Source organism: Mustela lutreola, chromosome 9, assembly GCF_030435805.1.
Source record: "Mustela lutreola isolate mMusLut2 chromosome 9, mMusLut2.pri, whole genome shotgun sequence".
In the NCBI taxonomy this organism is placed as follows: Eukaryota; Metazoa; Chordata; class Mammalia; order Carnivora; family Mustelidae; genus Mustela; species Mustela lutreola.
The window spans coordinates 14175944-14188101 of record NC_081298.1 but is presented as its reverse complement, the minus strand read 5'-3'; the positions used below and the strand labels follow the sequence as shown (position 1 = coordinate 14188101).

The window sequence follows — 12158 nt, the reverse complement described above, 5'->3', positions numbered from 1 at the left end:
TGACAGGGAGCGTTAACGTTGGTTGAAGAATGGCTTGGAGGGCCAGAATGCGGGAAATGTAGGCACAAGCGTGCGGGGGTTTCTGTAGAACGAGAGGGTCCGCAGTCCCCTGAGATACTCGTGGGGATCCCCGCTCCCCGAAAGGCTGATGTTCTACTCTAATTGCCTGTCTCCAGCCGCCGGACGGGAACGCGGGACGCATGGATGCACGGATGGCTGGCTGGGGAGGCTGGGACGCTGCGCCCACTCGAGGGAATTTCCTCTGAAAGAGAGCGAAACTTTAAACTGGAAAACTCTTTTCCTTGAAACGCCACCCGAGCCCTCCTCTTCCCCACACCCCAGCTGCGGCCTTCCCGCTTTCAGGGATGGGGGGAACTTCCTCAGGCCTCTCCATCCGCGGTGGGGACACTTTCGGTTCTGCCGGAATTCCCGGAGACTGCCGGGGGAGAACATTTGGGGGTGGTGTCCCTGGGGCGTCTTCGCAGCACGTGGGGATCGCTCTTCTCTCCTTCAGCTCTCGGGGAAGACTGCTAGCTCCCTGCGCCCTTCAGCTTGGCCTCTGAGCCCCAGGCGCGAGGAGAGGAGGCAGTGCTGTTCCTGGGACTTACGCGCCCTTCCCGGCGCCAAAAGCGCGTCGCTTAACTCCGGGGAGAATTAGACTCCTAGGAATGTCCAGGGGAAATCCCGGTGCGAGGAGTCGTCAGGAGCTCCGCCCCCCCAACGAAGCTGACCGCGATTGGTCCCCGAAGACCCCGCCCATTTCCTGGGAGAGGGGGGCACGGGCTAGGGGAGTTACTAGAGGCCCAGTGCCCGCACCCCTACTCCGTCGCCTGGCATTCACCTCGCCATGGTTCTTCTGCCTCTGCGCTGTGTCTTCTGGGGCTCCTTGCTGACCGCCGTGAGTTGAATTTCTGCTCCGACCCGACAAGGGACAGGAGAGGGGGGAAGGGGAAGAGAAGCAATATTTCGGGGAAGGGACCTTCCTAGCTGATTTTGGGAGGACAGACAGGTGGGTAGAGAAGCCGGGGAAGGTAGCCCGGGGTCCTGGCTGTACGAGGTAGGCTGCCTCTGTCTTCTTCCAGGTTGGGGTCCTAGGTAGTCCACAGAGGGCGTGTAGTGGGGGCACTGCAAAAAACGTGCACCTGTGGTGTAGATGGGAATGGGATTTGGGGAGCCTCAAGCCTTTATTTGGTCAAAAGGCTGCAGTCTAATTTTGTTGCTTCAGAGGCTGGCTGCACAGAGACTGGCGAGGGGTTTCAGAAGCCAGAAGGGAGGCTGGGTAAGGGAAGAGGCGGGTCTGGTCGGTTTCCTGTCCCTTTTCCATTGTGGACAGATGCCAGCCTCTATGAGGGGTTATCATATCCTGGCCACCTGGGGCTGCCTTCTTGTGGGAATAAGGGTGGGAGCAGAGGGCCAGGTACTGCTCTGAGAAGGCAAGGAGCTTTTCACTCTCCCATGCCCACCCCCAATCCTGGGTGATCCAACCTAGGAGGCATACCTCCTGAATTTAAGATGATATAGAAGACCTTTGCTGGGGGAGATGCGTTGCGTAGTTCATGGGACCCAAGAAGGGGCTAGAAGACCAGCAGGGGTTTCTCCAGGCACCAGGAAGTCTCAGTTTATGCCCAGCCAAGCATGTCTCCGGGATTTTCAGAAGCCCACACTTGACTCACTTTTTGTTTAAATCTATTTTGGTAGTTCCTCATTCTGGAGGCTGGGAATCCCCCAAGTACCTGACCCTCTCATCCCAAACCCTCTGGCCTCCCCGTACTTTCAAGGGCTGTAGTTTCTGGCATGAAATCTGAGTAGGAAAGACCCATGGAGGGTTTGGGGAGTCAGCAGCAGGGGAAGAGAGTCAGTGGGGAAGCTGCTTTGGTCCCAGAACTTTCATTTTCACTCTAAGCAATGGTTCTTAGGGAGAAAGGATGCAGGAAGAAGGTGGAGCTGGAGAGAGGAGGAGGGGGAGGAGGTTGTAGGAGGTTACTGGAGGAAGAGCCAGGCGAGGTAGCGTGAAGGGTGATCTAGGCTTCTTAAGAACCTACTGCCAGTTTGCGCTCCAGGTAGAGAATGGGTGGTGACAAAAAGAGCAGGGACTACTTGTAAGAGCTTCCCATGTGTCAGGCTCTGAGCAAAATCCTTTATAGGCATTCATGGTCGGATTTTTTTCAACTCCCCCATCACACAGTTAAGCCAACTGAGGCTCAGAGAGAGAAAATAGCTTGCCAGAGTTCTCATAGCTAGGTGGAACCTGGATATAAATCTATATCTGCCTGATTGCAGAGCCTTCTTCTCCGAGCCTTGGTCCTGAGCTGCTTTGTGTCAGAAGGACTGGGGCTATGGAGTGGGAGCTGGAGATTGACAAACTTTCAGAGAAGGAGCTGTATTTCCCATGGGTTTGAAAATGACAAAAGATATCCGCTGCTCTAGGAGTCTGGTGGGAAGGTCCACAGGGTTGCAGGAAGAACATTCACAGGATGTGGTAGAGGAATCAACAGACCTGTATATTTCCTTCCCCATTTGGAACAAGAAGCTTCTCTACAAGTAATCCTCTCACCCAAGCTGAATGAGAGCCACCAATTAGGCAGAATCCAGGGTGTTTGTCATCCCAGCAGATATCCATATACGTGTGATAATTAAAACTGCCATTGAAATGAGCTAGCTACTGTGCCGGACTGTCTATGGATATTCATTCTGATTTTCACAACCTTATCTGTGGAGCAGGCGCTACTCCCATTTTAGAGAGGTGGAAACTGAGGCTAAGAGAAACCAAACTAGTAAGTGTTACAAAGGCAAGATTAGAGCCTTAAGCGGTTTGACTCTCAAGCCTGTGCTCTTTTCACTGGCTCTTCCTGAAGTGTGGCATGATTTTAGGGAACACGCAGATATAGAACTAAACAACAGAAATTCACTTTACACTTCTATACTTCTATTACAATCCTCTCTCTCTCTCTCTCTCTCTCTCTTTTGAAGGAGGAAATCTCTGGAGCTTGAATAGAGTTAAAACCTCTCCCGCACTTGCTACTTGTCCTTTTTTTTTTTTTTTTTTTTAATAGATTTTATTTATTTATTTGCCAGACAGAGAGCACAAGTAGCAGAGAGGCAGGCAGAGAGAGAGAGAGGAGGAAGCAGGCTCACTTTAACCCACTGAACCACCCAGGCGCCCCTCTAATACTCCTTTTAAAAGAAAAACAAAACAAAACCCAAGCCAAGGGCAGACCTGAAGAGGAGGGGCTCTGCTGGGTTTTTAATAACATTGTTGCATTTCTGTTGAATTTATTTTTAGGGCTACCGTTTATTTATGAGAAGTGATACTGGCTCTTCTCTCATGTCAATGATATAAAGTTTACATTTAAACCCGATGTATTTAAATTAATGAGAAGGAATTAATAATAGCATGGGTGGTACCTGGATGGAGTAAAAATAGCACGAGCAAGACCCAAGTTGTTGGAGAGGGGGCAGTATTGAGACCTGAGCGCCCGCAGATTCTATCTTTGTGTGACCCTGGGCGAGTGCCCCACCTCTCTGGTCCTTAGGCTAGTCGCCTATAAAGCAAAAGCACTGGATTGGAACCCTTCCAGCTTCACAGTCCTGGCATTTCATGAGGAAGGGGTTGGATCAGCGGATGATGAGTGTTTGGAGAGGAGAAAAGGGTGGGGAGCCGATGAAGAAAAGGAAGGGGCCAAGTGCTAAATATAGCCCCAGCCAGAACTAGGACCAGCTGAAGCCAGCTAGCTTCATGACTCCAGAGGAGGTTCTGGAGTCCTCCTGTGTTTCTGGGTCTTTGGGAAGAGGAACAGCTCAGGAGTCGAGCCAAAAGGCAGATCTGTTTGGTTCAGGGAATATTGTGATGTTCCAGTGCAATCACTTTGTGAAATGCCAGACTGATCCTCTGGGTCCTTTTATAATCACATCAGTTGGCAGTTTAGTTAAAAACAAACACACCAAGTAATACGCAGGCTCCATTTTTCTGCTCCAGACTTCAGTTCTAACCTCTGTTCTGGCTGATTTCCACCTCTCTGCCAGCTGTAGCAGAGATTTCAAGACCCCCGCCAATCACCCCATTCTGTTTTTAGGTCCACCCAGAATACACTGCATGCAGAGAAAAGCAATACCCAGTAAACAACCAGTGCTGTGATTTGTGTCCTCCAGGTGAGCTGCCAACCCCTTGGCCCTGTAGTGGGACCAGACCCTTCCTGGTTCGCTGGCAGACACAGACTCCATGTGTCCACTGCCCACTCCAGTCTTAAATGACCCCTGGAGATTCTTCCCATCCCTGCCCTACTGTCAGAATGTTCTGGGTTCCCTCTTTGTCTATCCAGCCCTAGGGTTCCTATCTCTTCTATGGCCTCCACCAGACTATGAAGTCTGGAAGGGTCCAAGACAGTCATCTTTAAGCACCCCCACACACACCCCAGCCTGCTCAGTTTTGGATAAGTGTCTGACTAATTGAGCTGGCTGGAACCAGCTCATCTCCCAATGTTTTTCAGGACAGAAACTGGTGAGCGACTGCACGCAGACCATCAACACAGAATGCACTCGTTGCAAAGAAGGCGAATTCCTAGGCACTTGGAACTCAGAGAGACACTGTCACCAGCACAAATACTGCGACCCCAGTGCGTGGGCTGCTGGGGAAGGGGTGCGCTCGAGCTGGGCTGACAGTCTAGCTCATTCCTGACAACAGAGCCCTTACTTTTTTTCATAGCCAGAGTCTGCTCTGATTGGCTGCAGTCTGGGATGTCCGGGTTGTTAAATAATTTGATACTTATCCCTACTTGGAAGATGGTTTAAGAAAATAAAGGCGGGGGTGCCTGGGTGGTTCAGTTGGTTGGGCGACTGCCTTTGGCTCAGGTCATGATCCTGGAGTTCCAGGATCAAATCCCACACTGGGCTCCCTGCCCGGCAGGGAGTCTGCTTCTCTCACTGACTCTCCTCTCATGCTCTCTCTCTCTAATAAATAAATAAGAAAAATATTTTTAAAAAAGAAGAGAAAAGAAAAGCGGGACATGTGAGGAGCAGGTCGCCCAAGCACGGCTGGTAAGGTGTCTCTATCCTTCCTACCATCTCTGTTCAGACCTAGGGCTCCGGGTCCAGAGAGAGGGCACCTCAGAAACAGACACCACTTGCACGTGCCATGAAGGTCTCCACTGTACCAGCGAGGCCTGTGAAAGCTGCACCGTGCACAGCCTGTGCCCTCCTGGCCTGGGAGTCAAGCAGATCGGTACGTGGCCTGTCTGGGAGTCTGCTCTGCAGGCAGGAGATGGGAGCTGAGGCTCCAGGAGAGGGGTTGGGCACTGGGCACTCAGTCTTGATCCCCCTGCCTTGGGATCTCTGCTTGGTGAGCAGAAAACAGAAAGTTTCTCATCCTGCCTCCAGCCCTGGGCATCTGCCTGGGGTGGACGGTGGGAGGAGGCTTCTACCGGGGAAGCTCTGGGCTGGGGGACAGCCCTTGACACAGGCAGTTTGTCCTGCCCGGCCATTCCACCAGTTCCTTTGCGAGCTGGACAGGTGGTCCACTGTGATGATGAGTGCCACCTCCTCCCTTCCAGCTACAGAGGTTTCTGATACCGTCTGCGATCCCTGCCCCGTCGGCTTCTTCTCCAATGTGTCATCTGCTTTGGAAAAGTGTCACCCTTGGACAAGGTACAAGGATCCATCCCTTGTGTTTCTGGCCCTAAGAGGGGTGTGGGACCACTTCCATTCTCTCTGACTACCTGTTCTTCAGCCGCTGCTCCCCATGTCCACACACTTTTGCAGTTAGAGAATTCTGGAACATCCTCGTGACCACTTCTCAGCATTTTTTTGCCCGCTGTCTCGGTGGTAACAGATGCTGCTGATCTTCTAAGTCTTCATGAAACTCGCATCTTAGGGGCACCATGACACCTCTCTTGCTTTCCTCCACCCCTTCTACCTGGTTTCCTTGGCCTTTGTTCTATCTAGGCTCTACTCCCCAATCACTTTGCCTGCTTTGCCTAAGCGTCTCATCTCTGTCCATGGTTCCCAAACCACATCTCCTGTCCAGATCTGTCTCCTGGGTTCCAGACAGTCATATGCCATCACTGGGGGGTCCAGCTCCATGCAGGTGACCCACAGGTGCCAAATGGGCTCGCTTGCCTGCCCTTTTATCCTCTGGAAAGATACTCCCACGGGTCTGGGTACTTGTCCCAGGGTCCCTCCCAAATCAGTCACCAGGTCCTGTTTCGGGATTCCTTCTTACCTTCACGGTCATCACTGTGGTCTGTACAGTGCCTTTACTCTCCACTGGCCACCCTGCCTCTGCTCTCTCCCGCCCACCCTCTTGCCACAGTGAGCTTTCTGCAGTGAATTTCGGATCCTGGCGCTCCCGATGTATAACGCTTCATGGCTCCCTGTGCATTTAGGATGAAACCCAGACTCCTTTGCACAGGTCCCAACCTTCAACACGTTGTTGGTTCTCTTGCCTCCAGCTCTCCTGCTTGGAACACCCTTCAGCACGTGCCCGATTAATTTTTACATTTAACTTTAAAAAAATGGGTGAAACAAACTCCTGGGACACGAGGCACAACGAAACCTAGGGTGACCAGTCTCCTTTTACCCTGTTCCTTGGCCACTCAGTCCTCCCTGGAGGTAGCTACTCTTCCTGTGTGTCCTTCCAGAGATTCTATGTGCAAACAAATAAATGCATGCACGTGCAAACACATTTATTTTCCACACAAATACCAGGATTCCTTACAATTCTTTCTCATTTGTTTCCTGTCTGCCTTGCTCCAGAAGACTGCCAGTTCCTTCAGTGTAGAGAATTGGCCTTGGTGGTTTTTTTTTTTTTTCTTCTTCCAGTGATGCATTCCTTATGCCTACATCAATGCTTGGTGCGCAGTAGAAGCTCAATAAATCTTTACTGAGAACTGCTGAATGCTAACTGGGGGCGGCTGGGTTAGTGGAATCAGAGCACTGGATCCCAGCGTCAGTGCAGCTTAGAATGGTTGTGACCCCACATAAGTTATGATCCTTGTCTGAGCCCCAGTGCCCTCATTTAGAAAATGGGAATGACCTTCACTTCACAAGGCATGAGTAAAAAACACGTAGGAGTGTCTTGTAGATGCCCAGGCACCCTTATGTACACGCTTTCTTTGTAGCTTCTCACCTTTTCCCCCTGCTGCTTTAGGTGTATTTTTCTTGGCGATGTTCTCTTCTGTCCACTCCTCCCAACTCCGCCTAGAGCTATGTCTTTTTTTTTTTTTTTTTTAAAGATTTATTTATTTATTTATTTGACAGACCATAAGTAGGCAGAGAGAGGAAGGGAAGCAGGCTCCCTGCTGAGCAGAGAGCCTGATGCGGGGCTCAATCCCAGGACTCTGGGATTACAACCTGAGCCGAAAGTAGAGGCTTTAACCCACTGAGCGACCCAGGCGCCCCTAGAGCCACATCTTCATCATCCCATGTCGAGATGCATGTGCGGGCCTCCCGGCTGTACTTATCTGGAATTTCTCCTCCTGAGCTCTCTGGCCCCCTGAGTCCCGTCACTGTATGGTCCTCTGGTTGGATGCTGACGCAGTATTACCAGCTGAATCCGGGTGAAACCTTCATGGCTGATCACCAGTGATCTGCTTCTAAAGCCCAGTTTTCTGTAGTTCCTTCGCGCTGTCTGGCATGCCCCCCACCAAATCCCTCAAATCACGTTGTCCTGCTTCGGTTTGAAGGTGCTGCTGCTCTAAATTTACATCCTTCATGGGGCACCTGAGTGGCTCAGTGGTTAAGCCTCTGCCTTTGGCTCAGGTCATGATCTCAGTGTCCTGGATCGAGCCCCGCATCATCGGGCTCTCTGCTCAGCAGGGAGCCTGCTTCCCCCTCTCTCTCTGCCTGCCTCTCTGCCTACTTGTGATCTCTCTCTCTCTGTCAAATAAATAAATAAAATCTTAAAAAAAAAATTTACATCCTTCAAGGCCACTCAGATCTCCTTTCCCTAGGGCAGCCTTTCTGGAGGACCCTTAACCCAGAGGCTCTCAACTGAGCAATTTTTCTCGCTAGGGGACATCTGGCAATGTCTGGAGACATTTTGGTTGTCACAACTGGAGAGGGGCCGCTACTGGGATCTAGTGGGTGGAGGCCAGGGGTGTTGCTAAGCAGCCTGCAGTGCACAGGAGAGCCCTGCAGCAGAGAGCCATGTGGCCCCAAATGTCAGTAGTGCTGAGTGTAAGAAGCCCTGCCTTAGCCTGAACTCATCATCCCTCTCATCCAGCTACTGTGGGTTTGGTCTCCCCTGCTCTGAGTGATTCCCAGTTCACTTCAGCCTATGGGAGAAAGCACGGCACTCCGTAGAGACTCTCTGATTATTCCTCCTTCAAGATGTGCAACAATTTTTTCTCTGCACTCATGAGTTCCATAAGAACAGAGTCTGTGTCATTCCCATAACAGCCAGCATCAGAGGGTGCACACAATATATGCTCGGTGAACCTGAACTTGTTGGTTTTGATGGTCTCCCTCTGGGGTTGGAAATCTTATGGTTGGAGAAATTTCATGTCTTTTTTTTTTCTCTCTCTCTATGTCTGTGTTGTGTGTGTGTGTGTGTGTGTGTACGCGTACGCGCACACACACACACACACACACATGTCTGTCTGTGCACAGCTGCGAGACCAAAGGCCTGATGGAGATTCAGGAGGGGACTAACAAGACGGATGCTGTCTGTGGTGAGTCTTGGAGAATGGGTCCTGGGAGCAGGCTCGGGAGGCGAGGAGCTCAAGCCGAACAGAGGGGCACAGAGATGATGGGGGGTGGGTTGCGGGGAAGAGGGAGAGCAGGTGGTGAGAGGAGGGAGCAGTTTTGGGGTTTTGAGGCATCCCAGCTTTGCCACTTATCCTTGGAGCCTGGGCAAGTCATCTCCCTACTCTGAGCCTCAGTTTCTTCATCTGTGAAATGGGCTGATAGCAGCAGCTCCTTTAGCAGCTTGGGGGAAGTGCCTGGCATGGGTTCTCACGCTTTCGAGGTGTTCCAGCAATGCTCTTCAGCCACTCTGCGTTTCAACCACCAGCGTGGTGGGACACTGTTCCTCTCAGGGCCTCGGTTTTGATTTTAGAATGAGGGGGTTGGCCCACAGCACAGATCACAGACTCCAATAACTGCAGGGACCAGGCAGGTGCTGTCGAGGAGTTGAAAAGTCACTGCTAAGACAAAGACATTTTCTCTGTTTTTTTCTTAAGACCTGCTTTCCTCTGGGCAGGGCTGGGACTAGAGTGAGGCACTTGCCTTGGACACAGTATTAAAGGGGGTGCGAGAAAAATGCAATCATCAAGATCAATAACACTTGATACATTCTTTTTTAAAAAATCAAAGCTATTGTTAAAAAAAAACCCTTAGTGAACAAAATATCAAAATTTACATAAAAATGTGATCCAGCCCTGCCTCACTTGCCTCAGCCTAATCCCAGCCCTGGTTCCAATAAAACTTTATTTAAAAAACAGCCAGCCATGGGTGCCTGGGTGGCTCAATCATTTAAGTGTCTGACTCCTGATTTCAGCTCAGGTCATGATCTCAGTTTCCGCTCAGGGTGGTGAGATCTAGTCCCGCATCAGACTCCCCCCACACAGTGGGGAGTCTGCTTGAGATTCTCTCCATTTCCCTCTGCACCTCCCCCTACTCGTGTGTGCCTTCTCTCTCAAATAAATAAATAAATCTCAGAAAAAGAAAAGAAAAGAAAAGGCAGCTGGCTTATTGGCCATAGTTTGTTGATGTAATTTTCAAAACATGACACTGAAATATTACTTTTCTTGATTACTGAGTTTTTTGGGTGTCCCCTTAGATTCTGTCCCAAGGTGAATGCTTCACTTGCCTTCCCCTAGTCCCTGCCGTGCATCTCTCATTTTCCCATTTAGGATAGAGACTTAGGTCCAAGAAATACTTTACTTCCCTTCATTCTTCTATAACAAAGACAACCTGCAGACGTAAGATAGACCTCCGCACCGGACAGAGGGTGGGGAGGTATGAGGCGTGGGGAGACAGAGTAGACAGCTACCACTCCTCAGTTTTGGCGAGGGGTGCCAGGCAGGGCTGCTGGCCCGTTGCGGCTGGATCTTCCAAACTTCTAAGAGAAACCAGATATCCTAATACTCAATATGCCATCTCCCAATTTAAAAAAGTTGGCAAGTATTTCAAGAATTCCTTTTTTTTTTTTTTTTTTAAATTTGACAGAGAGATAGAGAGAGAGAGCACAAGTAGGCAGAGCGATGGCAGAGGCAGAGGGAGAAGCAGGCTCTGCGTGGAGCAAGGAGCCCAGTACGGGGCTTGATCCCAGACCCTGGGATCATGACCTGAGCCGAAGGCAGCCCCTTCACCAACTGACCCACCCGGATGTCCCTCAAGAATTCTTTTTTAATGTGCTGGTCACACTAAACACATAGGGTCACATTCTCCCAGGGCCACCCGTTTGAATCGGTGGATATGAGATGGGCTCAGCCATTGAAGGATTTGAGAGTCCTTAGGCATGGGGGTTGGGGGGGGGTGCCGCTGGCGGGAAGCCGTCACTGAAGTCTTGATTTCTCCAGGTCCCCCACCTCGGATGAGAGCCTTGGTGGTGATCCCCATCACCATGGGGATCCTGCTCGCTGTCCTGCTGGTGTCCACCTGTGTCAGTGAGTCCCCGGGTGGGGAGGCGATGAGGGAAGGAGGAGGGAGAAGGTACAGAAGGGGCCACCTGTCTCCTGATCTGACTTCACCAACTCCCCATCTTATTTCTCCCCCCCCCCCCCCAGGAAAGGTGGCCAAGGAGCCAGAAAATAAGGTAGGTCAGCCCTGGGGAACCAGCTCAGGGTTTTGGCAAGCTGGAAAGAAAGCCCGACTGAGTGTTGCCTCTGTGGCAGGAAAACTGCTTCAGGGTCTGCTCCTGTGGCGGGTAGGGGAAGGGACCAGGGCTGGGCTGCATGGACCCCTCCTCCCATTCACTCCTCGGCACCAGCAACCTCTGCCGGCTCCAGAGCTCATCTCCCCACAGAGCAGCCCTGGCACCATGGGCAAGATCTGACATTTCCTGGCATTTAATACACGGGAAACCGTGTCTCTGGGGCCTTGGTGCCCCGTCACTGGCCAGGGGCTGGAAGGGGCAGCTCCTTGGATCTGCGGGCTCCCACTCTGGAAGCTTCTTGACACTCCCTGTGTGGCCAGCAGGGGGCAGGAGGTCTCCATTGAATCAGCTCTGACCCTCCCTTTGGGAAAGGGGAAGGGGCTTGTGTTTGGGGGGAAGGGAGCTCCTTCAGAGGGAAGGGCTATTCGGAGGTATTGGAGGGTAACCTCACGCCTTGGCTCCCCTAAGGTTATGTGGATGGAACACAGGAAGGACCCCGTGGAGGACATGGAGGAATCTCCTGTCCCTCCCCACTCCATTGCTCCGGTGCAGGAGACCTTACACGGGTGCCAGCCGGTGACCCAGGAGGACGGCAAAGAGAGTCGCATCTCGGTGCAGGAGAGAGTATGAGGCAGTGCGCTCCCAGGAAGACGGGCGCGTGGTCGCAGGGCCTGGAGCTGCGGCTCCAGCTGCTGCGCTGGGCGGCAAGGGGCGGGGCAACCCCTGCGCATCGCTGAGGTGCAGAATCGGAGAACCTTCCACCCCAGCCCTGGAGCCCATTCGGTCTCTCAACTTGCTGTTAAAGATGGAGCTGAAACTTTTTGGCGGCCGTAGAGTAATATCCACCAAACCCTCCAAACCAGCACTTCAGCGCCCAGAGATGTACCCTGGTGGATTCTACGAGCCCAGGAAGATGCTTACGCGAATATCCATTGAGGCGTTGCTTGTGACAGTGGACAGCTAGAAGCCACTTAACTGTCTGTCCATCAGCAGGGGACTGGCAAAATAAAATTATAATTTATTTATACAACAGGATCTCAAAAACACTGTCGTGGAAAAAAAAAAATCAGGTTGCAGAATGATGCTTAGAAATGGAAACATTTTTTTTTCTTAAAGCACATACCCCCGAACGATAGGATATGTCATCTACAGATACGTGTATAATCATAACATACCAGTGTGTATGTAGATTTGACAAGTGTTCTGGAAGGATACACAGAAAAAGCACAGCTTCAATAGTTGCAATGTGTGGGTTGGGGAAGAAGAGTCGGGGAAGGGTTAAACGACGATTTGACTTTTTTCCCCCAAGAGGAGAGTGAGTTCATATAATGCTTATGTAATTAAAAAA

At 51.3% G+C, this 12158-nt stretch overlaps 1 protein-coding gene across 1 annotated transcript; it reads left to right on the top strand.

The window, feature by feature from the left end:
* The first annotated feature begins 750 nt into the window (after positions 1 to 750).
* CD40 (CD40 molecule) lies at positions 751 to 11840 on the top strand. The gene is made up of 9 exons (XM_059133258.1): positions 751 to 898; positions 4074 to 4149; positions 4488 to 4613; positions 5072 to 5218; positions 5547 to 5640; positions 8602 to 8663; positions 10515 to 10601; positions 10722 to 10750; positions 11279 to 11840. Exons 1-9 carry the CDS (start codon positions 848 to 850, stop codon positions 11438 to 11440), a joined length of 834 nt encoding a protein of 277 aa, XP_058989241.1. The 5' UTR covers positions 751 to 847; the 3' UTR covers positions 11441 to 11840.
* Positions 11841 to 12158: the final 318 nt, after the last annotated feature.

Bases quoted from the DNA above. Each gene is read 5' to 3' on its own strand.
- CD40 (XM_059133258.1), top strand. From the start codon at position 848: ATGGTTCTTCTGCCTCTGCGCTGTGTCTTCTGGGGCTCCTTGCTGACC. The intron at 4,614-5,071 runs GTGCGTGGGCTG...ATCTCTGTTCAG, and splicing joins GCACAAATACTGCGACCCCA to ACCTAGGGCTCCGGGTCCAG. The intron at 8,664-10,514 runs GTGAGTCTTGGA...TGATTTCTCCAG, and splicing joins CAAGACGGATGCTGTCTGTG to GTCCCCCACCTCGGATGAGA.